The sequence below is a fragment of the Aythya ferina genome, assembly GCF_964211825.1.
Source record: "Aythya ferina genome assembly, chromosome: 1".
NCBI lineage: Eukaryota > Metazoa > Chordata > Aves > Anseriformes > Anatidae > Aythya > Aythya ferina.
The window spans coordinates 19,146,446-19,173,910 of record NC_140296.1 but is presented as its reverse complement, the minus strand read 5'-3'; the positions used below and the strand labels follow the sequence as shown (position 1 = coordinate 19,173,910).

Genomic DNA, 27,465 nt, shown 5'->3' with positions numbered 1-27,465 from the left:
TGAAGGGATGAGGTGCTGTCCTGGCTGTTGTTTGAGTTATGAGGAAGAATTCATTGCAACTAAAACAGCTGTGATGAAGAAAGTGTAAAAGAGAGAGCTGCCTTTTACTTTTGTCAGTTTTTTCCCTCTTTAAGAAAAAATTAATTTTGGAATCCCTACTGCTTAGAAATTCATCAGCTTCCTAGGTGGCAGGCAGTGGGAAGGTGTGAGTCTTGGGCTGCATCTGTATGGCCATCACTTCTGCATAGGTGGTGTAAGCAGAAGTTAGGCTTGAAGTGATCAGCTTGCTCACTGTTAGCTGGAGAGCTGTGGTCGCAAGTTTTAGTAGGGATAGCAAATTTTAGCAGGGGCTGCAGAATTAATCCACTTGGGTGGTCAACATGAGACTTTGTGCTGGCATGGCAGCTCCAGAGTTGGCTGGCTTTAAGATTAGCTGGTGTCTTCCTACACCTCCTCTGCCTGCAGCTTTGCAGACACAACCTGAATCTGGTGTCTCCCACATAAAGTAGTTTTTAACAATTAAATGTTTAAGCCTACCTTTCTTCTCCCAAATGCTGGATCTGTTTCCTAGGAGTGTGAGTTGTGTAAAGATTTAGGAAACCGTTCTCCATAGGGGGCAGCAAGCCTCTGCATCACTTCTAGAGTTGATCCTAGACTCATCCCATGTGCTTGGCTTACTAACTAGCAAGCCAGAGGAGGTCTTAAAAATATAAATATAATCAGTATGCTAGCGTTGTAACACTGGATGGCAGATTTCCAAGCTGTTACCTGAATAATGGATTTTTATTTGTAAAGTATAAGTCTCAGACTGATATAAAGCTCTCCAGAAAGATTCCAGACAACAAAGGTAAAGTGATTAAAACAACTTAACAACAACAACAAAAAAGATAAAATAAAAAATTGGGCCTCATCACTCTAGGAGTTCTTCATACATTTCTGAGTTCTTCACTGCTATAGAAAAAATTGCAGATGGGAGTCTGGTAGATGCAGCCTTAGCTTTGATTTTTAAATTCCTTGTTTCATTCTTTGTGACAGGGCAAGCCTCCCTTCTCATGGAGGGGAAAAAAAAAATAAAACCCCAAAACACAACCTTGGGATCCATTTGCAAAAACTAGAATTTGTGTTAAGTCCTGAAGTGTTACAATCCCTCTATGGCTGCCTTAAGATATGAAATATTTTTATATTTATCTTCACCCATCCTGGAAGAGAGGCAAAGAATGGGAAGAAAATTACACATTTGATTATCTTTTTTTCTTTTTTTTAGTATTTTCCTCCAAGAATCACAGAGAACTTTTTTCCAAATTATACATTAAAAGTGAGAAGTTAATCTTTTTAAGACAGATTACTCTGATTTCTCCAGTTCATTAAACAAAACCAAGTGCAGAGCTAACGGCTGCATACATGAATGTAGGCAAAGATAAAAGAAAATCCATCTTAAACCGTGTTTTCTCCTCTTCCTCTCTAGGCACTAATCAGGGATCACCAGAGCTTTACGAAACATGAAGGCACTTAGCTATACTCTTACACTTTACAGTAGAGCTTCATTCATGCTGTTGCGTGTTTTGATGATGAAGACTGCATTTGACCTGTACACACCCCTGTAGTAGGTAATTTAGTGCCATTTTTTCAGGTTTGGCACAACTGGGCTGCTGCTAATAAGGCAGAAGATCAGATGTTTCATGGCAGGGAGCATCTCCACAACCAGCTTACATTAACGTCTGCATTCACCTGGTGTGGGACAGAAAATGGCTGTAAAATCTCCGTAATAGCTGCAGCCGTAATTTGTATTGTTCAATTAACGGATATTTTACCTACAAGTCTGTCAGATATGTCATCAGTCCGTTAGCGTGAGAAACGGCACTAAAAATAACAGGATAGGGCCACTAAATACTGGGGCTCGTTAAAATAGTGACAGCAGAGCGGCCCTTCTTCCATTCCACGTGAAATGTGTTACGTAGCTCGTCCCCCCTGCAAACTTGAGCTAGTGGAGAGCAAATTGATTTTCAGAGACTGATAATATATCTGTAGTCTCTCTTTGATAAGGATGCCAGTCTTTTACAAGAGAGTTAAGGTAAAGAACCCTCTTGAAAATAAACAATTTAATTTTTTTTTTTCCCAGAGTATTATAAATGAGAAGGAAAAAAGCATAACTTAATGCACCAGCACTGGTTACATTAGTCTTAATTTGTAATATTACTCTGATAAAGGATGCGTGTGATAATTTCATGCCTATATTTTATTTTTATCTGGAAGAATTGAAGTGTTTTCGATCACCTAAATGACATTTGTATTTCAGATGACATTTGTATTTCAGATGAAAGTAAAATAGAGAAGTATCTGTTTTCTAATTATTATTTTTATTTTCTCAGTGTCTAAAACAATGCAGATCTGGTAGTGTTCAATGCACACTGAGAGTTTTGAAAATCGTGAAACTGGTTTTGCTTCAACGTGTGTGAAAATCCGTGATTGTTCTCGTGCATTGTAATGTGCTGAATGCAGCTCTGGGCATGTACCCTCAGTGAATTTCCACTTGGTGCTGTGCCGTGGAAAATAGTGGCTTTTTTGAGACTGTTCTGCACAGTGTTACTGTGATTTTCTGTGTTTGGCAGAACTCAGAGGGCAAGTGTAAATAAACCAAAATTGTGTCTCCTGCCTTGCACGACAATCTTTCATATGAAAATAGATGTTTGCTTTATACATTGGTCTCAAACAGATCCCATCAGATTTCAAGGGATCTGCTTTCCTGAACAGTACTATTGTAAAATTTATTTTTACTCAGAAGTATACATTATTTTTTAAAACTTTTTTTTATAATACCTGATAACTTAATGAACAGTATTAATTTTGTCATTTACCAATGAGTAGATTATATGCAGTTGAGCCTGCTGTTGCTTATTCTGATGGCTGGGTTACAAAGCATTCAGAGGGGGCGGTGAAAGGTTTTAAAAAGAGAAACTAAAACATAACTTGTGTGTTAAAGCAATTTTACTGCTATTTGGATTGAGGGGTGTCACACTAGGAAGCACTTTCAAAAATCTGTGATAAACGCTGCCCTGTGTGATCAGACTGACAAAGAATGCAACGTGCTTGTTTAATTGATTTTTTTTCATGTATTTGTTATTTTTCTGCGCTGGCAGAATTTCATAAAAAATAACGATGCCAAAAGACACGGTAATAACTGAAAGGAGTGCAGTGAAGTCATGGTTTTAGTGTGGGCGCTTTTTATTGTGGGTTTTTTACAAGCATATGTTTAATATGACAATGCCTTGTGGTGCCTTGCGCTTTTGTTCTTCACAGCATGATAAAAAATGTCGATTAATGCGGGGCTAACATATCTGCATTCTGTGAGGCATATTTGGCTATTTAGAAAAATAGGATATAGATTTCAATGGGCTATCTTTAGCTATCCTCAGGCCTTTTTAAAAGCTGCCAGGAAAATTTTTTAGAAAATGATTTCCCATTTTGCATAAATTTTAACACCTGTTAATTGCGGTTGCTTTTTTCCCTTCTCGCTGTGTCACATTAGACACCCTGGTTATCAAAGTGATCGTATCACTATGGTATGTCTCATAATTATGATCAAACTGTTATCTAACATTCCTGGAGCATTCTTTTTTTCAATACTTAATACCTTTTATTCCTTGGCCTCATGCATGAATTATGCTGTGTATGTGAAGAGGCTTAAAGTTTGTTTCCATTACATTCTTTCTGAATGGATCCTGTTGTATCTAGGATTTTTTTAAAGCCAAGTAGGAATGTTATTGTTGACCTTGACACCAGATAACTGGGCAGACATTATATAGCTATGTTTGAATCCTCACAAAATGTGATGCTAAAGCCAACAGAATCCTGGCGTGAGACCCTCCTGGACAGCAGAGTTATGGAGCTTTTCTTTACAGTAAGTTTCATTCTTCAACTTTCATAGTCCAGACCACAGGGAAAGCAGCTCCTTCCTGTTTTAAAACTTTACTCTCGGATCCTTCCTTTTGCATCAGGTAGGACTGATTCAGTTAACTTCAACTGGTTTGTCAAAGCAAACAAAGTATTGTGTTTTTCTGAGGTTAACAGATATGTGTTTTGCCTGTAAATTGCCTTAAATTGGTAACAATTAACTAAGGAAAAAAGGGTATGGTGATCTAAGCTTTGCTCTGTTTAGTGCTTTTGAACATGTATTCATCAAATGAAACCAAGCATTGGGAGCAGTGGTTAGACTATGCCTTTCAGATAAGGTGTAACAACTCTCAAATGAACAGTATTTTATTTTTTTTTTTGCTGATCTTAGAGCATTTGCTCGACAGAACAGCTGAAAATAAGCAATGTAATTGCCATTTTCTAGCCAGTTCCAGCATACAAAATTTTGCATCTCTTTCCGCAGCACAAAGTGAATCAAAGCAAGTTAAATTGAGCTAGATGAAGTTAGGAGTGATGGGGAAGAGAGAGTGGGGAAAGGGGAATGTAATATTCACTTCCCATGATTTAAAAAAGAGGTCTGATATTAAAACTGTATAAAATGAATGTTACTTTCCACCACTCTTGGGAGGAAGGTTGGTAGTCTTTGTTCGGCAAGGAAATGCTGCAGCAGTAGCATTATTGGTTTATAAATTAGTTTACTGTGATATTTTGTTATCTTAAATCTCCTGGGACCTCAGAATTCATCATTCTCTCGCTATTTCATTTTTGCAAAACAAAGAAATAATGTGCTCAAAGCTGGGAGAAAGTTGTTTTCAGATAAAGCAAATGGAAATCTCCAGGGCTGCTTGAGAATTGCCTGATATATGTTTGGATACATGTCTATACTTTTTTTTTTTTTTTTTTTTTTACAAGTTATTGTTTTTTTAACTGAAAGTTTATCTGTTCCAGCAGTTTTGAAAAGGTGAAAAAATCACTGGCAGACCTCTTAGCAGCTACACACAATCTGAACAGCTGTCTAGACTATCCAGACAGTTGCTACTGTCAGCTGTGAACCTCCACATGCAAATAACTTTTTGGCTTACATATTAACCCTTCCTCGTTTAAAAGTATGAAGTTGTCTGCATTAAATCTCTTTCTTCGGCTGCTTATTAAGACTACTTATTTGTGATGAGGATATTGTTTTCAGTAACATGCAAAATTGTTGTAATACATTTGCATTTTATTTAATGGCAACCAAAGCAGGCCTATATTTGATTATTTTTGAATGAAGGCTAGCCAGGGCAGTCTGCTGTCAGTTTTGGTTTTAGATTCCTGATTCGCAATGGTTGAGGCTGGTGGTATTAGCTTGCTATTTGAAGTAATGTAAGTGAATGGTGGTCGTTCATATTCATATAACTGATCTAAGAAATTTTAATAACCTTGCAAAACTTGGCAAGACTGCCATGTTAAAGAGGAAGCCTTCACTTGAAATCTCAGCCGAGTGTGGAATGCGTATTAGAAGGGGTATTTCTGTTTCAGGGCTTGCTTCTCCTGGCAGTTTAATCTTTCAGAGGTTAACCATGCAGCTAATCCAACTGGTTATGAGTTAGGTGAAGCTGAAGATAAAATGCCACAAGGAAGTGGTCAGTGTGTCTTAACTGTACTTTTATGATATAATTTAGGTAAATTGCATGTGAAGGAAAAAGCTACCCTGTATTTTTCAGTAAAATTTACATGAAAAAAAACAGAAGGCGTGAGCGTAAGAATATTCTTAAAACCTGTAGTTGATAATTGTAGTGTGAATTGTGAGAATATGTCTCCTGGAAATATTAGCAGACTTGAATCTAGAAGGTCTTAGCAGCAGAAGTAGTGATGTAACACAGAAATGCAAGAAGATGACTTGGCCCTGTATAATGTAAGGGTGTTGCCAAGGAAGTGATGCATTCATTTTTGTGTGTGTCTTCAGTGTTTACCTCTGCTAAAGAAGCATCTCTATAATCTTGATTGAACTTGTTGACTAACTTTAGCAAGACTCCGTAGCCTAGGCATAGTTAGCATAATAGAGATGACTGTCATTATTGCTGTTTTTAGAAGGAGCAGTATGTCTGACTGGCTGGCATCTGTTTCTCTCTTTAAGACATAACATTCGGTACACAGTTCAATTTTCAAAATGTAAGACTTAACTAAATGGTAGTATCAGCGAGTTAACTTCAGGCTCGCGATTTTGTGAACCGAGTCATGATCATGACATTTGCCAGGGTTGAGGGAGTCGTAGAAACCCTCGCATTTCAGACTGAATAGAAGTTATAGTAAGCTTTTTTTGGTGTGTGCTCTTTTGGATTGAGAGCCATGTGACTGTTGTAAGAACATCCTATTTTCCGCGTATTATTAACTATCTCGCTTCCTGAAAGGTGCATCGAAAAATCAGAGAAGATACAGATATGGCCCAAGATTCATTACAGTGTCTGGCACAGCTGGCGTCTTTGCATGGGTCAGTCTTTCCTGACGAAGGTTCACAAGTTGATTACCTGGCACACTTCATTGAGGGATTACTGAATACTATCAATGGGTATGTATGCCTGCTCTCTAAATTTAGATGGCATCTTTTAATCTTTAGTTTGGAGTGCAGTGTGTGTGTGTGAAGAACTGGTATGACTTGCTTGTTTCTGGGTATAATCTGTGTTTACTCTTGGATTATTGACACTTTAAAAAAACGCATCTTAAAGTAGGTGCTTCTTAAACTAACACGAGATAGATTTATTGATTGAAAATGTATCTAGAAAATCAGTTGGCTATTAACATTTTTCTTGATGGCAGAAAGCTAACTCCTATTTCTATCTATAGAATTGAAATAGAAGACTCTGAAGCAGTGGGAATTTCCAGTATTATCAGCAACCTGATAACCGTATTTCCTCGAAATATTTTAACTGCCATTCCAAATGAACTTTTCTCTTCATTTGTTAACTGCCTCGCACATCTCACTTGTTCTTTTGGAAGAAGTGCTGCCTTGGAAGAAGTGGTAAGTATTCATTCTTAAAAAGTAGGTATTCTTTTTGCTTCCCTCTCTTTGTAATAAGCATAAGTGATATACAAATCTGGCTGTTTTTGTCAATAACTGTTGTGAAACCTGGTGCTTTTGTTCTAGATATTTCTGAAATCACATCTGAAAAGGTTTTATTTTTTTATGTGCAACAATTGCAGACTTCATCTTTTGAACTTTTGATTTAAAGCACCTGCTTTGTATTTTCACTTTTAAAAGAATGGGTACATTAAAAAAGTATGAATGTCTTTAAATGTTGCTGGATTGCTCTTGTGGGACTTCTGTGAAAAGTGTTGTAGATAATGAACATGCTACAAACGTGAAAGCTTAAAATGACTGTGAACATATGGACAGACTGAAACTTATGCTGTCAGGGGTTTTACAGGCAGGAACTTCTGTTTTAAGTGAATGTAGCTGCTAAGATCTATTGTTAACCCCATACTATTAAACTTAAATCATCCCTCTGTTACTGACACAGTTCAAGTAATAATTCTACGTACAAATCTGGAGAGGGAATTCAGCGGACTTCTCTGTTTGCTTACTTCTTTCAAACCTTGGTTGTAACATGGAAGATCCATTTTGACAGGCTAAGTCCTCTGCTTCAAAAAAAAAAAAAAAAAAAAGCTAAAAAGCTTTACAAATAAAAATGTCTAAGGAGACCTAATTTATGAAAAAAGCCTATAAGAATTAAGATGCATCTTTCACCTGAGCTATTGACATGGAATAGTTATTGATTTAAATGAAGCTATCAAGACATCATCCTGGGTTTTCCCCATTATCATTAAAAAGAATGATTTTTTTTTCCCAGTTGTGCTATATATACTGAATAGGCTTGATACCTATCATTTAAATGAAAGGGACTAGAGGATATACATTTCTTCAGTTAGCCTCGTTACTGGAGAGCTAGAATACACAACCATATTTAACTTCAGGAGCTCTCAGCATAAGCCACCAACTCAGAGTACTTCATCTCTCAGCAAAAGCCCGAGGTAGCTCGTACCGTTGTCTGGTACAAAGAGTTTGTTTTGGAAATGGCTGGCTGCTCGTGCCTAGTGAATGTGTCTGCCTATGCATACATAATCCTCTAGTTTTTGCTGAAGAAAGTCATTTCAATATTATATTACAGTGTTATCAGATCCAGCAAGATAAGAAAGAAGACTGCAATTTTTTTCTTTAAAGAGAGAACTTGTTCATTGTCACAGAATCTTTAAAGTGTTCTGTAGAAGAAAGAAACATCACACTTTCACCACTTCATTGTGTCATCGGTCTAACAGTTGTATAGCTTATATCTCAACTTCACGTGGTTCCTCTGATCTCCAGGATAATTACAAAATTCTGTGATATTCAGTCTTCAAAAAATAATTTATATATCTTATCATTGTATCAGCAATAAGGAGCACTACAGAGTATTTCAGACTATTGCTGACTTAATCCAGATGGTGTAATAGCATGGTGTGCTGCGACTGTGGAAATACTTATTTGCATCCCTGAAGGCAATCTTTTGGCTTAGGAATGTTCCAGCCCTGGTCAGTGTGTTTCATAGAGTCATTTAGGTTGGAAAAGACCTTTAAGATCATCAAGTCTAACCAGTGTGTAACACTACCTAGTCCACCACTAAACTATGTCCCTAAGCACCTAAGCTACTAGCTTAGATTGCTTGTAGCGATGTACTCTGTGAACTCATATGCTCATGAGCTTAATTGCTTTCTGTAATTAAGAGTTTTTGGTGAAAGGTGAAATACCCACGTGCATTGGGCTCAGTAGGATCCTGAGATTCAGAAATCTAAAATGCAGCAGAACACAGGTGTCCACAGCACAGCTTTGCTTGTGGGGCAAGCTGTTTTTCCCGTATTTCTGCCACTTTGTGTGCCAGCAGAACGGCTTGTGTGAGTGTTGCAGAAAGCCCACCAGACATAGGGAATCAGCTTAGCTAGAAGCTTGCTATTGAGACTGTCAAAATCAGGAGGTCCCAAACTGTAATGAGCAAACCACTTCAAAGCAGCACGTGTCTTGGCACAGAATCAGAAGCTGTTGCTGGTGGTACTTGCTGCTGTTGCTAATATTGATATTCAACAAAGGGGGAGGAAAAAAACCCACACACAATCCAAACATGTTCAAATGTTGTTTTACGTTTATTTGGCTGTTGATTGAGGGAAGTTGTTGGAACATTTGCCTGAACAGCTACGCTGTGGAGGACAGTAAGCTTCAGCAACGCTTAGGGTTAATTTATGATGCAAATTGGATCAGTCATCTCTTCCTTTAATAACGCTGGGTATGAGAGAAGATGCTTGTCCACAGCTATGCTTTCCTTTGCTCAAAGCTTAAAGCTTATGCAGAAGTAGGAGTCTGTAGTAGTTGATCAGAATTAGTGAAGAGTTGAGCAAGATGTTGAATGAAAATTCAAATAGAAATGCTCTCAAAGTGTTTTGGTTTGTTTTGTTTTTTTCTCAGATGTCTTTCTTAATGCATTGTTCCTGATTTCCTGATTTATGGTATTTTATTGTTGCTTTTTTAAAGTTCCATAAGGGGAGAGATGATTCTGAATTTGGTCTCTCTCTACTTTGCTTGTAACTTTTCCCAGTTCGCTGCTACTTAGCAAGTTTTAGAAGTGTTCCTTTTTCAGAAGGTCGGCAGACTCTGAAGGAAGAATCTTGGAGAAATTCAGCAGCATTGTTTTGATGTTAGTGATTGTACTTTCCTTCTCCTGAAGATCTTAAGTCCTGAACTGGGCCCTGCCAACTGCTTCTGGTAGATCCATCAGAAAGTTTACGCTTCCCAGTCTGCAGCTTGTCACATACAGTCTGCCTGCATGACATCTTCAGTAGCCCAGCTGTAGCCTTTCATCTGAATGACTAATCTAGAATAAGATTGGGAATTTTTAGGAAGGTTGCTTTGTGATTATATCTGTTCAAGATCAACAAACTCTACTGCTTGGGCACCTACTTTAAGGAGGCACTTACTAATCCTAGCTTCCTTATGAAAATACTGTAAGGTGTTTGTAATAGTATACCAAAAAGGCTTGTTCTGTATTACCTTCTCAAATCTGAGTTGTTTTTTTTTCTCATAAAAGGACATTGTTTCTTGTGTTATGTTCTGGATTCTTATAAATTATTAATTGTATGTAAGTTAAAAAAAAAATAATATATATATATATATACACACACACACATATATATATATATCAAAGTGTTTCATGTTTCAATGAATGTCCTTTAGCCAAATTTTAAAAACATGCTGTGCCTGTCCTAAATTTGTTTTATGTTAGCGTTGAATACAGTTTGGTCTCTCTCATCATCATCTTCAGCTTTTGTTTTTCAAACTTGCATGTGCCCCACATTTTAGCTAATGTAAATACGACCACTTTGCAGTTACAGAATGATGCTGTGAAAATATCTTGAAACGCTTCCAACATGGTATCAGTTTTCCCTCTTAGTCAGTCATCCAGCCAATGTTTTTTTCCCTTTGTTCATGCAGCCATGTTTGTAACTTCACTGAAAGTCAGGAATTCCTCTGTCTGGAGCATGATTAAGGCCTCAGTATCTCTGTATTTCATCAAGGAATCATTTTACTAAGCTCTGTTATCTCAAAGTAACCTTGGTGAGTGATCATGTTGGTTAAAAGTTGAGAAGACTTCTTAGAGGAAAGAAAAGTCCCGCAATACCAGCAAATCTATCCATCGAGTCATACTTAAGTTTTATGAAGGTGGATGTGTTTACTAAAGTTCAACTTTTGCATCAAGTGAAAAAAAAATTGATAATTGCATTAAATATCCTTTTCAAGAGAAACAACCCCTTGGTATCTGGGTTCTTCAGGTTGCCTGTAAGCCAGGAGATTTGTTTTTCAGATAAGAATTTCATTTGACAACTTAAATACCCCATATAAATATATTTGAATAGCTAAAAGCATGAAGTGTCAATTAAAATGCACTGATGACTTGGAGATGCAGGCTTATTCTATGGAATTGTACTTTTTCTTTGTTCACATAACGAGAAGTTGTGTATATCATCAAAACTGGCTGCCCACAGTAGGGTTTCTTTAATACATGCAGTCTTGTAATGATTTCCTCCAGAACAGAGAGTCGTAATCTTTTCTGTCTCTTTGTTTGAAAAATAGCAGAATACTTGCTAATCTATATGCACATTTTCTATTTTGTCTAATTAAACAAATAGCTCAGTTCTTTGTTGTTTCCAGTATGAGCTGAGATGCTTGGTGTCATTGGAGAGAAAGCATGATAGCTCCTGTATTTAGGTGATTAAGTGTATGTATGAAAGGCTGAAATTAAGACTGGTTTGGTTTTGAACATTAGAAGAAAAGAAATAGCTAAACGCAGTGTTTTTTTTGTTTTGTTTTTTAATTCTAGCAAAGCTGCATTGACCTTTTTGATGCATTGCTTCAGTTCTTTCTGATCTGTTCAAGGATGGCCAATAATAAGTTTTGTGATTTTTTTTTTCTTAAATTGCTTCAACTTTAGAAGAACATCTGTTAAATAGTAATGAATGTAAGTACCTTTCTCTGGTTTAGTTTAGGAATAAGATGTTTGTTCTGTTTCTTTCATCTCTTACAGCTTGACAAAGATGACATGGTATATATGGAAGCATATGATAAGTTGCTGGAATCTTGGCTTACTTTGGTACAAGATGACAAACATTTCCATAAAGGTTTCTTTACCCAACATGCTGTTCAGGTCTTTAATTCTTACATTCAGTGCCATCTAGCTGCTCCCGATGGTACAAGGAATTTGGTAAGCCCTTATAGTGGTAGTTTCTGATGATAATACAGAGTAACTAATCCATGTGGGGATTTTGTTGTTGTATACTTTATTATGTAGCTCAAGGGAGCTAGTAGAAATTTGCTACTTGTGGTGTTGAATGGAAATGAAAAATTTGCTGAATTTGTTAATCAGAGGTCATTTTCCAGTCTCCTTCTCTCATTATGAAAAGGAAATGAAGGAATACAAATTTGGAAGTTACTTTTAAAAATAAATAAAATAAGCCTGTTAGTAAAATTGGCATGTTTCCTGATGGTCCTCCCTATAGATGCAATGACTAAACTTCTGACCACCCTTCTCTGGATTTGGGTTGTAATTAAAGTCTCCAGTGAAATTGGAAGCCTTTTATCCTGTTATTTCCCATACGTTATCTTCAAGTTATACTTCTGAAGTGTAATCTGAGAAAATATAGAATGACTATGCTTAGACTAAAAGAAGCATGAAATATTATGTGGTTCTTCTGGATAAAATGGTACATAAATTCCTTACTGAATTTTTGAGGTGGCTGTTCTCAAAAAAAACTTAAAAGTATCTTGGCTATCTCTTGGCCCTCTGCGAAAGCCTGTTAGTCTCTTTGCCAGGAGTATGGATCTTACTGAAACAGATTGTGGTACTGAAACTTGGATGTAGATGCTGAATGAATTAATTACTGCATAGATTTGATTCATTAGCTATATAAAATTGATCTCTCAAATGTGATGCTATGCAAAGATCTCCAGGATACCTCATTCTGAAAAGCCATGCTTAAAACCCATGTCTAGTATCTTGATATGTAACAGATGGAAATAACAATGCCAAACAGAGAGGAATATTTCACAAGAGAACTTTGAATTCATATCAGGCGGTCTTGACATAGCTTGTATACACAGGTTAATTCATGTCATTCTGTGAGATAAGTCATTTATCCCATGGGTAACCTTTTAAAAGCCACAGCTGGCATTTTAGAATGCTTCTTGTTCAATATCAAAGCAGTAACAGGAACTTTCAGTCTCTGCTTTGAGAGCAGAGACTTACTCTTCAGTAAACAGCTGCAACTTTGAAGTTGCCAAAGGAAAATGATTTGCTGGGTTAGATAAAGAAAAGATGGGGTGAAAGCACTTTAGGTAAGAAAATGTGTTTAGATTCAATTTTCCAGAGCCTTTGTAGAAACAATATGTAATGATAGCTTTCTCCATCACTTGTATTTGAATGTTAGTGGTGTAAATTCTGTCATTCATCAAGAGATTTTTGAAAACACTTCTAACATTGATACGTGATTTCTACATATAAGGGTTCAACTCTTCAGGAAAATAAGCTCTGATTACGAGGCAGTCTTAAAATATAGCCAAGGCGAGAGGAATCTCATCTTGAGATATTTTTACTTTGCCTTCTATTTTTTTCTGAGGTTGTAGCATTTACTTTTTAAAGGGGTGCTTTTTTTAAAACAATAACTTATAGAAAATCTTTATTGAAGGAGGTGACGTGCACTTTATCAAGAAATATACTACCTCTCTTGTAATTTATTTTTAAGATCTCAGATAACTGGGAACAGTATCTTTGACTAATGAACAGGACAAAGTGGAGAGTTGAAAATGAAATTCTTTGCCTGATTATATATGTGATTTGAAATCCAAATATATTTTAGAAATCCTCTGACCATTGGGTTTACAGACCTTCTATGTGAATGAGAGTCATTCAGTACATCGCTTTGTACCTCTAGGCGGTGGATGCTTACCAGAGCCGATTTATGTATGTGACGTAAAGAAGCTGTTTTGCTGCTCCAGCCTGTGCTTATCCTATTAATAATTAGTATCAATTTTCATGGCTCTCATCTGACTTCTTTCACTAACAGTGTATCTTTTGACTTGAGAGCACTGTTGGAAATGGTAGCAAATATCAGCAAAATCAGCTCCTTGCATAAGTTTGTGAAATGCTGATTTCAGAACAATATAAAGTCATATTTACTCCCCTATTTACCTCATCTGTATCTAATTTAGCACAAGCCTATTGTGTATCCATGCAAAACACCTTGGGAGAAAAACTCAAATTTACGTAGAAAAGTGCGGTGGTGATAAGTTCTAGCAAGTGTAACATTAACTGGTTGCTTCTAATTTTGTTGAAATAACATCAGACTGCCAATGGTGTGGCCTCTCGGGAAGAAGAGGAAATAAGTGAACTGCAGGAAGACGACAGAGACCAGTTCTGTGACCAGCTGGCCAGTGTAGGCATGCTGGGAAGAATTGCTGCAGAACACTGTATACCTCTTCTTACAAGGTATGGAAAGATGGTGGATTTATTCATTTGCATTCACACTAAGTTGGAAAAGCTTGACTTTGCTGAAACAATTTAAAACCAGTGAAGTTATTTTATTACTGTTTGTCCACAGTTTATTAGAAGACCGAGTTACAAGGCTCCATGGTCAGTTGCAAAGACATCAGCAGCAGTTACTTGCCTCACCAGCATCAGCCTCAATTGACAATAAAGTGCTTGATGACCTGTATGAGGATATTCATTGGCTTATTTTAGTCACAGGTAAGTGAACAGTGTTAAATAGCGCTTACTTTGATATTGCTGTTGCAGCTGGAAAATCTTAGGAAAGAAAAATCCATGCATGTCAACTACTGGTAACTGACAATCTATTTCATCTTTGTGGTGCTTTCATCTTAGACTACGTGCAGAGTTTTTGTCTCACTTTCATCTGTCTGCAGTAACATGAAAATTATCTGTAAAAGATCAGTGTAATCTTTTTATGAGGTACGTCCTTTGGAAATTCCCACAAGTAATTTTGTCATAGACTTCTGAGATCCACCTATTCAAGAACTTAGCCTTCGTGGTTTCAGTTATATTGTCTTGTCTCACGTGACTGAAGGGAATCCATATGAGATCAGGATAGCAGTGTTACTTTGTGGTGCAAAGAGTCAAGTAAGTTCCAGAATCTCTCAGGACTGATGATCCATGTCCTGGCTTTTTGCTGTGTTTCAGGGAACCTGAGTTCAGAACATTCGTATTTTTGATTTTTAGATGGAACTATCTTACATCTGCTTGCAAAGCATAACATCAGCTAAGACAGTGTCTGTATTTTATTAGGAGAAATGTATACTTTATGAAATATTTTGTGGGGTCTTTTTGAATGTCTGATGTTATAGTTGCTCTCAGATGTTGGCATAAATGTGTTTATAATATTTTTGTATTGCTGTACGATGAAGTTTATATTTGTAGCTCAGAATACTGTGAGATCAGACACTGAAAACTATGACTAAATCTGGAATTAATATCAATTATCTGGACACCAGAGTATTTTACTGTGAAAACCATTGCTTTACCTGATCTGTTGTTGCTATGCAAGGAAAACTTTATTATAGCACGTTTGTTTGGTGTCTGAAAGATTCTATAGATTTGAAATATTAGCAGAGCAAAAGTCCCAGATGAGATGGACTCAGTAAGGAAGCTGTAAAATTGAACAATTTTTATCACATAACTGAACGAGAAGAAAGTGACTACAATGTTGTAGAATATTTTTTCAGGTACCTGAATTGGCTGTTGGTCTTTCACAGGAAGCAAAGCTCTTCTCCCTCTTTTATTATTTAATACGGTCATTTATTTTTCAGCATTAGTTTACTTTCACTTTAGGTTCTTTTTTACAGAATTGCTTTATAGATTCTGAAGTTAATTATACATATTTAATCAGTGTTAGTCAGGAGTTGTGTAAACATTTGCTTCTGGTGTGATGTCTGCAGTTAATCCAGTGGACTAATCAAAAAGCTCTAAGTTAACCTAGGGTAGAAAGTTGTGATCATTCTTTCTTTTTTTAATGTAAGGCTACCTCTTGGCTAATGATACTCAGGGAGAGACTCCGCTAATACCTCCAGAAGTAATGGAATACTCCATTAAACATTCAGCTGAGGTTGACATCAACACAACGCTTCAAATTCTGGGATCTCCAGGAGAAAAGGCCTCTTCCATCCCAGGGTACAACAGAACTGATTCTGTAATTAGGTAAGAATGCATCGTGTGTTAAGTATGTTAAATGCTTTTTCAGAGAAGTGAGAACATAAATGGACTTCTATGAAATGAAAAAGAAAAAAAGACATATGCAAACACCAAACATTGGAAATGAAATGTCTCTTTTAAATAGTCTTAAAGTAAAGGCAAATAATTTATAAGAATGGTTTTATTGCCTATTAAGGCAATGCTATAAAAGAAAAGACAGAAAAGATGAAGTTACATATATATATATATTTTTTTTTTCTTAGGGTAGAGATAGGCAGAGTAATTACAGGTGATGCTTCAAGTCATGTTGACCTGGGGGTGGGACTGAAGGGAAGAAAAAGTATGGCATCTAAACAGATAAAACTCAGTCGAGATGGGATAGCAGAAATGACTAGCTTGATGACCTAATAGTTGTAATTGAGGACATGATCTACCTATTAAAATAAATAGAAATACTTTATCACTACTGAAAACCTGTCTTTGATCTGTTTGTTACAGAAAGTCCTTAAAATGACTCAAAATACTAAAAAAAAAAAAAAAAAAACAAAAAAAAAACACTGGTTTTTAAAGCAATACATCGCCTAGTTTGGTATCATTTTTTTTTTTTATCTATAATGTATTCTGCACATGTGCAGTTCAAGCAAGAGCTTTCCAAAGCTTAAGTGAGCTTCTCTTTGGCCATGACTTACTGCCTCAGCTTGGCCGTAGCAGCTTTGGTCTTCGGTGGGGGGAGAGTTGTTGCCCCTTACGTACACATATTATTATTAACATATTTAAGGAAAAGCATAAGGGATTTCTGTTCTCTTTTTGCAAGAAGGCCCACAAAAGAGTCCTCAGTTTTAATCTTCAGTACTCAGAAGTCTCAATTCAATTATTTTTTTTATTGGCATGAAATATTGTTCACCCAGGATTACTTGTGTACTTAACATTTTCTGCTGGAAAAGGTTAGAAAAATGGATCTTCGTGGGCAGTTAAGTGCTTCATGGGCTAACACATGTAGAGGTTTGAATGCCAGTCATTGATGCCAATCCTGGCAGCTACAAGAACTGGTCAACAACCAGAATTTCTGATTGCAGTGTCTTAGTGCAGATGGGATTAAAACCAGAAATACACCACCATCAACTCATAAATTCCTTGAGGACTTGCAAATTCTTACCAAAGTTAATTGAGATACTGTAAAAGCTAATATTATACTTTTCTTGACTGAGTGTATTAATGCAGTCACTTGGTGGTCTGCTACATCATATTGTTTCTCTGTGGTAGTGAAAAAGTAAGAAATAACTGGACATTGCTCTAGCTATATCATGCTGCAAAAGCTGCATGATTAGGCCACAATTTGTAACGAAGAAGGTGGTTGATGCAGGAAAGGGAGAATCAGTCAGAGTGCCTGTCAGGATTCTTCTGTTGCAGTATTTTTGATGTCAAAGACCACCTTATGTTCTGACTTTGTGGAGGGTATTTGCCATTTTGTCTCTCTCCTTGCATTTAAAGAAACAAGTTAACTGCTCTTCACTTTGTTAGAGTTGAAATACTTCATTATCTTGTTCCTTCCTCATATTTCATGAAAAAAAAAAAAAAAAACGTTTCACAGAGTCACATTACTTCTCCAAAGAACACTCAACATCCTTATTGTGTTTTAAATCTGCAGGTTGTTATCGGCTATTTTAAGAGTGTCCGAAGTAGAATCTCGAGCAATAAGGGCAAATCTCACGCACCTTCTGAGCCCACAGATGGGCAAAGATATTGTATGGTTCCTCAAGCGTTGGGCAAAGACTTACCTCCTGGTGGATGAAAAGCTGTATGATCAGGTAAGGATATAACCTTTATGAATGAGTTGGTGAGTATTAGCAACAATATCCTTGGAATGCAGATGTCAGTGTAGCTATTCTAAGGTGCAGTGATAAAGCATTTTTAATGTTGTATTTGGGGTTGGTTTTTAAATTGTTTGAAAGTAGATGTTGTTTGTTTTTTTTTTTTCCATTAGAAATATAAGTTGTTAGGGAACCCTTTTTGTGCATCTTGGTATAAATGTGATTTTTGTAGCTAGCGGCATCACAGAATAGCATAACATGCTCTCAGGTTGTCTAGTGGGTGAAACTCACAGATCACAGCAATTTGTTAAGCTATATCAGATCTTACAGTTCAACTTCAATACAGTGGTTGCCCTTGATGGATGACTTATTGAGTAACCTGGTCATGATTCTGAATTAGATATCTAGTACCATCACTAGGTGGTATATATAAGCTAAAATCATGTTAATTTCTCTCCTCTCCCTATTCTCATATGTTCTCATTGTATATATCATGATATCTATGATGTGTTCTTCCTAAAGGGCAACATTTTATCATGTTTGGAAAGCACTAATCATGATTAGACCTTGATCCTGATTTTGCTTATACAACTAACGATACTCCAGCTAGCTAATGGAGGCCACTCATGAGAAGGTCCTGTTGGCTCTAACTTCTGAGAAGGAAGCCGCCTCCTCCTCCCCTTGTTTCCACTACTGAAGCAACTAAGAATACTAACGCTTCAGGAGACCCCTCGTTAACAAAGTTAGGAATATTGAAGACTTGTAATGAATTAGAATTACATTATTCAACTTGTACTTGCAGCAGAGCAAAGCCATCAGTTGCAGAGCATGAAAAATGGTATCTAAGAAATGTACACATTTAGCTTGTGTTGGCACGTGAAAGTGGTTGAACACCTCTTTTTTAAATCTTATGCTCAGTCAGGTATATATTATGAATTTTATAATTTCAGATGGTGGTGGTGTGCTGACAGGAAGCCCCTGCACAAATATTACAGATTCTTTGCATTTCCCTCTTACACTTTTTTTCTGAAGATAGGCAAGAAGGCAATTTCAAGGAAGCATATTTTAATGTACCAGGACCAGAATGTGACATCTTTCCTAAAAGCTGCGTAGATTGAAAGAATAATGCAGAAAGCAGATGTAGAAAAGACTGTGATGAAAAGAAGTTCTTACAAGATTCAAACTAGATCAAGAGCTAGGCTTATTTCCAGTTATTTTATCACTTAATTTTGAGGAGTTTCATCATAAATTAATGGAAACACTTTCGGGAGATGATTTTTTGGGATCTTTCTCTTAATTTTTAAAGTTTCTGAACTTTCCTTGGCATTAAAAGCTAGACATACTTAAACCTGATATTGTGATGAGGTTGAAACTTTTCTTTCTTTTAGGTGTTGTGCTTAAAATTGCAAGATAAATTTGGCAAAGATTTTTCTGTTACAGGTATTCTTTGCCTTCGTCTATGTAACTTTTGTGTATTTTAAGTAGGGAAGAAGTGACAGCCTGAAAAGAATTTGCTGACTGATTACCATACACTTTGGGGTTCTGCCTTCTGTAAAACTCACTCATTTTAATGCTTTTCTTATAGATAAGTCTGCCATTTAGTACAGCATTTGGTGCTGATACTGAGGGTTCCCAGTGGATTGTGGGTTACCTTTTAGAAAAAGTGATCAGTAACCTGGCAGTGTGGAGTTCAGAGCAGGACCTTGCAAATGATACTGTACAACTGCTAGTAACATTAGTGGAAAGGAGAGAGCGGTAAGTTGCTACACCTCTGGAAGTCAAAAAATTTCTTTTGCTTCCTTTAAATTTTTTTGGCCAAAATAATCCAGATATGGGGCACTTTATATTCATGTCTCTGTAAGTCAAATTACTTTAGTAACATGCTATAAATGGAGGAAAAACTTGTCTGACAAAGTGAGGAGTGAGACCTAGATTTGACAAAATGTTAACCTAATCTTTATTATTATTTATCAGTGCACTCTCCTTCCCCTACCTTTGTGCCTCACACAAACAGTGAGAAAGGAAAATTCTCCGGGTCTCCACTCTTATTGCAAGGATTTTTATGTTTGTTTGTTTTTGTTTCAGATTGAGTTCAGATACTGGCTAAACCAGTATAAAATATGCTTAATAAACCTTTTAAAGAAAAAAATAAATAGGGTTTGGTGGGTTCAGACAAATTTCAGAAACTTCTTTGGTATTACAAACTATGAAGAAGAAAATTCTTGAATGTTTTGCTTCTGTGAATTGACATGCAATCATGCATTCAGTCTGAAAGACTGAAGTTTGAGGAGCGAAATGCTTGAGGAAATTCTTTTTAAGATAAATAAAAAACACAGGAGCTAGTTTTGGAATAAACTGCTTATTTTATCATGACATAATGAGACTAAGCTTTTAATAATCCATGCAATATATCCATTAACTGTGTGTGTGTCTGTCTGTGTGTAAAACTAAGTACTTCCCTGCTTTTCTCCCATATGAATTGAGCTACTTTCAGAGTATACACTTCAGAAATTTTATGGTTGAGACATTAATAAGATGGAAGTCAAAAGGCAATTTAGCCTTACAATCAAGGAATTAAATTTAAAAATAAAAATAAAAATCTTCTGACAAATGCTAGCAGCCTGATGCACTCTGTTCATACAATTTTTTGGAGTATTTTCTTTAATCAAAATGTTTTTCCCCCTTCTAGGGCAAACTTAGTTATTCAATGTGAAAACTGGTGGAATTTAGCTAAACAATTTGCAAGGCGAAGCCCTCCCCTTCACTATTTGTCCAGTTCTGTGCAGAGAACACTAATGAAAGCTTTAGTTTTAGGAGGTTTTGCTCATATGGATACAGAAACAAAACAACAATACTGGACAGAGGTAAGCTGTTTTGATGCTTCTGTTATCTTCATTTTTGCAAGTAATACAAACAAAGTTTGAAGTTAGTTCAGGGAATTTTATGGTGATGCAAACTCAGCTCATACAAAATCTTTAGGTTTCAAACATATAATACCAATATGTTTTTAATGATTCTTTCTTTGAGGGGCCGTAATTTTTTGGCAGCTTATTGGTGTTGTCCATGATACCTAAACCATTACTACCTAAACAGAAATAACTCAAAATTACTTGGGGATTCATGAAATAAGCCAGTCTAGCAGTACACTTGAAAGAGACCTTTTGTAAAGGTTAAGGCCTTTCATCAGAGTTGTGCCATTTCGTCTATTTTAATTAGGTAGTGTTTACGAATTATTCATTTATTCACTTAACAATAATGACAGTGAGTAAGACTAATGTGAAAAATAATGAAGCTCCTCAACCAGCTTTTTTGTGCCCTGGTTCCATTAGTGCTCAGATATTTAATACTGGAAAGGTTGGTGCTATAATGCTTCCTGATCACACTTCAGCTACACCACATTAGCCTTGAAGTTTGAAAAGCACTGGCCTTCTGAGAGAAGCTTATTTTCATTAGCAAAGTTACGAAGTTAGTGATTGAGGGTAAGGTACTGGAAATAATTGGGGAAAAACATTTAACTGTTTTATGGAAATGTCTAAATGGGTTCAAACTGGGTTAGCTTACAAATGCAGTCACATAGGCTGATTATAAGAGAAATTTTACTACCAAGAATTGTAATAAGACAAAGGTAATTGTGAATATGATTTTTAATTAATGCTTTCATTGCTGACCTTTTGTTGCTAATGCTGAACCTGGAAAACAATCAAATAATGTGACTCAGAGAAAGTCCTTGTTATTTGTTTAAGCACTACAAAATAATATTAAATATTTATGGAGGTGCTCATTTTGCAACCAACCTGCAGGTGATGGTGGATAATGAGAATCACTAATTATCACTTCAGTTTATGTTAATGTGACAGAAAATAACGTAATTGTGCCATTGCAAACTGGAATTGATGCTTCTTGTACTGTTGTGCTAAAAACAACCCATGTGCTTGCTAAATTACTTAAACCTCAAATTTCATTCTTGTAATAATATACTTATCTTACTGTGACTTTTCAAAAAAAAAAAATTAAGGTTCTTCAGCCACTTCAGCAGCGATTCCTGAATGTGATAAACCAAGAAAACTTTCAGCAGATCTGCCAAGAGGAGGAAGTGAAACAGGAGATCACTGCTACGTTGGAAGCACTCTGTGGCATTGCTGAGGCTACCCAGATTGATAATGTAGCAATTCTCTTTAATTTCCTAATGGACTTCCTTAATAATTGCATTGGATTAATGGAAGTATACAAAAACACACCAGAGACTGTTAATCTCATAATAGAAGTCTTTGTTGAAGTTGCACATAAACAAATTTGCTATCTTGGAGAGGTAAATACAACCAAGAGGGGAAGGAGGAGAAGTGTGTGTGTGTGTGTGTGTGCGCATGTATTGTACAAAATAGCAGAGAAATTTTTGTATTCTATACAGAAAGAAACTCTGTATGCTTACATCACTATTCTGTCTATATAGAAATAAATGCTAGCTGGTCACATCTGCTAGAGGAATTCCTTTGTTTAAAAACATACACTCCCAAAGATTAAAAGCAGGATGTCTAGACTGTTCTTTTAGCAATAAACTTGACCATAATTCATCACCAGCCTTAACGTGAAGGGGTGGCAAGAGTACAGACCATGTTGAATGCTTATTTAACCGTACCAAACTTCTCTGAAGGCTTGTCTAGCAGAATTGCAGCACTGTTTTATGTGACAAATGCATACCACAGAGATGCTGCTTTGGTCCTAAACAGCGCATAATGGTTACCAAGAAATTATCGGGTAAAATGAGTTGATGCAGGCTGCTTACATTTTTGCACTATTGGCTAATTTTACTTTTGCATCCAGAAGCAATGGCTTTTGCATCTAGGAGAAGCCTACTTCAATATGTGTATGCACAGAGGGTATTATGGCTCCAAATTTTGATAGCAAAAGTGAGTCCCTTTGGGATCTTGTTGATAATTTTAATCTAGATTGCAAGACCAGTGAGATGTGCCAGCCTGGCACAAGCCACTCTTTTTTCTTAAGATTGAGGAATTGGTGAAAGTAATGTTATAATGTTTGTCAGTAGCACGTAAATGTATGGCTGTAGGTGTCCTCAGTATTGAAGATGGCTGTTTCCTTAATGATTCTGTGTGCAGTTGTTATGAAAATGGGTAGTATAACTGCAATTACAATCTTCAGGTATCATCAACCATGTAGCACCATCTTAAAACAAAGGGTGTCACTTTTAACATACACAATTTTCTTGTTATCTGATGCTGTTTTCTAGGCCAAAGCCATGAACTTGTATGAGGCCTGCCTAACTCTGCTCCAGGTGTATTCCAAGAATAATCTAGGTCGGCAACGGATAGATGTTACAGCAGAAGAAGATCAGTACCAGGATCTCCTCCTTATAATGGAGCTTCTCACTAATCTTCTATCAAAAGAATTCATAGATTTCAGTGATACAGGTATGGAGGAATTGGTAACTGACGAGCCATAATTCGTATTCTAAAACGGTAAAAAAAAAAAAAATCAAAAAAACATCATAGGGCATGAGTTCAGTTTAGGTAAATTGGAAACTTGAGTTTAGGCTTTATCAGGATATGGAAATTATTTATTGTGCAAGTAGCAAAGGAAGAACTTTTCACAGTATGGCACATCTTCCAGTATTCAGAAATAATTATTGTTCTTATAAAATAAATAGGGCATGTTGACAACAGCAACTTAAAAAATGAATGCTGCACGTCAGAACATGAAGTTGCAGAAACTACAGAGAAATCAGATTAGCAAATTACTGCAAGAGCAGATGAGTTGTCTTTGTAGTACAAGATCCTAACTGTGTGAAATGCTGAGCTCATGAAAATTCTATCAAGTTTGAGGCTTTTTTGTATTCTTCATTCACAGAATATGTGTTATGCTATGTAGGTATGGGTTGGGTTTTTTATTTTATTTTTATTTTTTCCCAGCCTGTTGCTTTCTTGTGTATCTTTGCCACTTCATATTTAGGACTAATGCAATTTTATCTGCCACCTCTAGCTTAGCTGTGTTATATTGCTTTTGAAAAAGTTAAAACACATTTGCATTATTTATTTCTTACCATGTCCTGTTCAGTTTGCACAGAAAACTTGCTCAGCAACAAACTGAATCTGCCTACATGATTTTGATCTTTTTCACTGCTGTTCTAAGGCTTGAAGGAGAGGGAACTTTGTGCTCTGAAATTCATTGCATCTGTCTCATTTTTCTGTTGTGTATGTACAACACAAAAATACAGAACCAAAATTAGACTTTGTCCATCGAGTGTGCATCTCAATGCCATCTAACACATTCTCTGTGACGTCAGACTTTGGTTGTTAGAAGCATCAAAAATGCTGTAAAAAGGAAAAAAAAAAAAAAAAAAAGTGAAACTAAGGACTGAATACTACCTAAACATAATACCCAGATATCAAATGTATTGAAACTTCTCTGGTCACTATAATTAACTTAATGGAAGAATTATAAAAGTAAGGTCATTGCTAGTCGCTGGGAAGTACAGGTCTGAACAGGAACTGGAGAAACTTGGCAAGTTCTAAATTGCAGGTTTTTGTTTACTAACTTCCTCCATTTATTTCTGTGTTTATAAAATTCATGTAAGTATGTATTATAATGTATACTATATAGAAATTTACAGAAAATATAGAAATGCTATAATTTGCTCACTGTCTATTTGTGCAAGCATGAGGCAGATACCACTAGAAACAAGTGTAAGAGAGCTTCCTTCCATTCTGTAATGGAAGGGAGCTCTCAAAGTATCTGAAGTGTTCTGGTTAGTATGCCATCTGGTACATGTGATTATGAAACGCTTAGTCCTAATGAATATAAATATAGAGTGATGTGGCAGTCTCTACTCACTTAAGTTTCTATTTTAATACAGTGCCTCATGTTTTCGTTTGGGAAGAGTGTGATAGTCCTATCATTAAAAATGTCTTAATCAAAGAAATGTGACTCTTCAATATATTTGATCCTCTTCTTATAAAAAATATATATTTTTTTTTACCTTTTCTACAGATGAAGTATTTAGAGGACATGAGCCTGGACAAGCCACAAATAGATCTGTATCGGCAGCAGATGTTGTCTTATATGGGGTTAATCTAGTTCTGCCTCTAATGTCCCAGGATCTGCTGAAGGTAAGTATATTTTCACATGTAACTGCTCAAATATGAAAGGTTTATAGTAATGAATTCCCAGAAATGGGTTCTAAATTGCACTTCACCTCCACGAGTTAGATTTTGTAGGCTTTTAAAAAAGTAAATAGCTTCTCTAGTTATAGATACCATTAGAAAATAAGTATTTTAACCTGTAGAAATGCATGTTTGAAAGGCCTAAACAAATATTTTTTCCCTCTAAAAGCAAGTCTGTGCGGATTAACAATTAGCCAACCCTGAAACATGGCCTGTGGAATCCTTTTTGTGATAGTGTCAGAAATGTGACAGGAAGCATCAGCAGTGATATTAGTCAAAACAAAACAAAATCTGGGAGCAAATTGCAACTCTAATTATTTTTGCGATGCTTTCATGTCATAGACAGCAGGTTGTCAGTAGAGCAGTAAAATCTGAAACAACCAAATGGCAGTATTTCATTGAGTTACACTGTGCTAATATTTACTTTGAGTCAGGGGAACAATTCGGAAGGGTACCTCAGTTGTCCCCTCTTAATAGGCTTTGGTTCTCACCTGGTAGCACCCACTGAGCTTGGGAGCTACATCCATTTTAGATGAAACCAAGTCAGGATGTGCCCTAGGAGCACCCCTCTTGTACTCCAAATGCTAATGAGGCTTTTATTCCAAAGGACTAGACTTGCTCTTGTGTGAAGTAAAACTCCATGATATTGTATGGAGTAGATACTGGACACCTGCCATCAGTTTAAACATCTCTGCTTTAGTGGGCTGCTTTTATTGCACCATGCTTTTTGCTGATATGGCTGTAGCCACTGGTGACTGAGGTTGTTGCCTAGAATTTTCTGTTCTTCTTCAGTGGAAAGCATCAGATCTGTCTCTTCATACAGGTGGAAATAACATCAGGATAGAGCTATGTGGTTCTAAAATGACCTTGTTTTTCTTTTGACAGTTTCCATCCCTGTGTAATCAATATTACAAATTAATCACTTTCATCTGTGAGATATTCCCTGAGAAAATTCCACAACTTCCAGAGGACCTCTTTAAGAGCCTGATGTACTCACTGGAGTTAGGGATGTCATCGTATCCTTTACAGAGTTTTGAGAGTGTTTAAAAATCTTAGTTTATTTTATAAAGGCATGTTAAGCCTTGATTCTTTTTCTTTGCATTTTTTCCTTCCCTATCAATCTCTGTATCTATAGGTACATGTCCATAATCAACTCTTCCTCCCTGCTCTTTGCCGACTGAGAGTTTCACTGTAGTGTCTATCGAGATTCCAGTGCTAGCTGAATTTCCTCTGACTTGTTGCTTGAATGCAGTGTTTAAGTGGTTTAGCGTGTAAGTTTTTTCTGGCACCCATTCCTGCCTCCTCCATTACTTCACTTCAGAGTGTGTAACTCCATAAGCCTTCAGCTGGTATCCCAAAGCCATTCCTGAATTAGTTTCTCAGCTGGTAATACAAAACACTGCTGCTGTTCTATTGGGCTGGCTCCAGAGCATTTCCTGTCACGTTGCCAATGGGCTCTCCCTCTTCTAATGGGAGTACCATTTTCACTAATCTGTGGCACGTGTCAGAAACAGATGAGCTTGACCATAAGGGCCTCTTTCTGAAAATGTTATGTCAGAGAGGGTTATGTTACTTTAGGGTATGTAGCTAATAAAAGAAAGCAACAAAGTTGCTGTTCTTTTCCCGCTTTATTTTATTTTTTTAAATTTATTTTATTAACAGCTTTATAGTGAAGTAACATCTTGAAATATAGAAGCATTTAAAGTATTTTTTAGTGATGCCATTGGGAAGTTTTGCCACAATTTCATTGAAATTTGACATTGATTCTTTAATGCCTGTTACCAGAATGAGTTCTGAGGTTTGCCAGCTCTGTCTGGAGGCTGTAACACCGTTAGCAGAACAGTGTGCAAAAGCACAAGAAACAGATTCAGCTCTCTTTCTAGCAACAAGGCACTTTCTTAAGGTAAGACAACTGTGTTCTGGGTTATGTTTTGTTTTGGTTTTGCATACAGGTGGTGTCAAGAGACCAAATAGTGATAATATCTGATTAGATTAATGAGCATCACACACAAAGAAACAACCTCTTACCTAAAGAACTGGCACTGGAAGAAGAACATGGAGGACCAGAGACATTGGACTATATTGCAAAGGATAGAGGTGTAGAGGAGAAAATGACTTTTCACCATTCAGCAAAAAATCTGAGCACCTCAGAATGCAATTTATTTTTATTTATGCTCTGTACTTGAGTTTTAGAATGACTCTGACAGTTTCACCACTTAAATTTACTGTGAAAGCTGTCAAATAAAAAGCTGCCAAATAAAAGGCTAGGTAGAGTACTAAAACAAGAGGCAGAAGAGCGAGCATAATTGGGTATACTATGAAGAAAGGAAAATGCTGCCATTTATTCAATTTATCCAATAAATTAAGCTTTTTTTTTTTCTTAATCCACTGTCATACTTGTCAGTTTCCTTTAAGAACCATCCCCTCTGTCTCATTAAATTTCCAATTAATCTAATAGCAGCCAGCATCTTGCTAATTGCTAATGGGGACAAGAAGTAATTGGGGAACTTGTATACTTGTCTCTCCTGATTGCAGTAAATACTTCAGTTTTGCTTAAGACATATTTTCTTACTGAACTGACATTCAGACTTTGAGGACTTCTTATTAAGAGCTCACATCAGTGAAGCTAAGAGAATAAGAAACACCTTAAATAATTTTATTTGTCTCTTTATTTCTTCTAGCTTAACATAGCCTTCTGCCTTTTTCTCAAATTTTCACTATTTTAGTGAAGTTTTAAAATCATTCTTATTTTCTATTCCCTGTTTGACTTTCTGTGAACTGTAGGAGGTTCCAAAACTTAAGGAACAAACT

General features: G+C 36.4%; 1 protein-coding gene across 1 annotated transcript in view; it reads left to right on the top strand.

Annotated features, from left to right (window-relative positions):
• The window catches only part of XPO4 (exportin 4), a 77,893-nt gene that overhangs the window by 43,382 nt on the left and 7,046 nt on the right, over positions 1–27,465 (top strand). Inside the window, exons 7-21 of the mRNA XM_084506764.1 lie at positions 3,786–3,898; positions 6,303–6,460; positions 6,736–6,910; positions 11,496–11,672; positions 13,810–13,952; positions 14,065–14,210; positions 15,497–15,674; positions 17,317–17,476; positions 19,065–19,234; positions 20,169–20,343; positions 21,495–21,788; positions 22,725–22,905; positions 24,482–24,600; positions 25,540–25,670; positions 26,440–26,557. Coding sequence (XP_084362890.1) covers positions 3,786–3,898; positions 6,303–6,460; positions 6,736–6,910; positions 11,496–11,672; positions 13,810–13,952; positions 14,065–14,210; positions 15,497–15,674; positions 17,317–17,476; positions 19,065–19,234; positions 20,169–20,343; positions 21,495–21,788; positions 22,725–22,905; positions 24,482–24,600; positions 25,540–25,670; positions 26,440–26,557 — 2,438 coding nt within the window. The remainder of the gene's footprint in view (positions 1–3,785; positions 3,899–6,302; positions 6,461–6,735; positions 6,911–11,495; positions 11,673–13,809; positions 13,953–14,064; positions 14,211–15,496; positions 15,675–17,316; positions 17,477–19,064; positions 19,235–20,168; positions 20,344–21,494; positions 21,789–22,724; positions 22,906–24,481; positions 24,601–25,539; positions 25,671–26,439; positions 26,558–27,465) is intronic.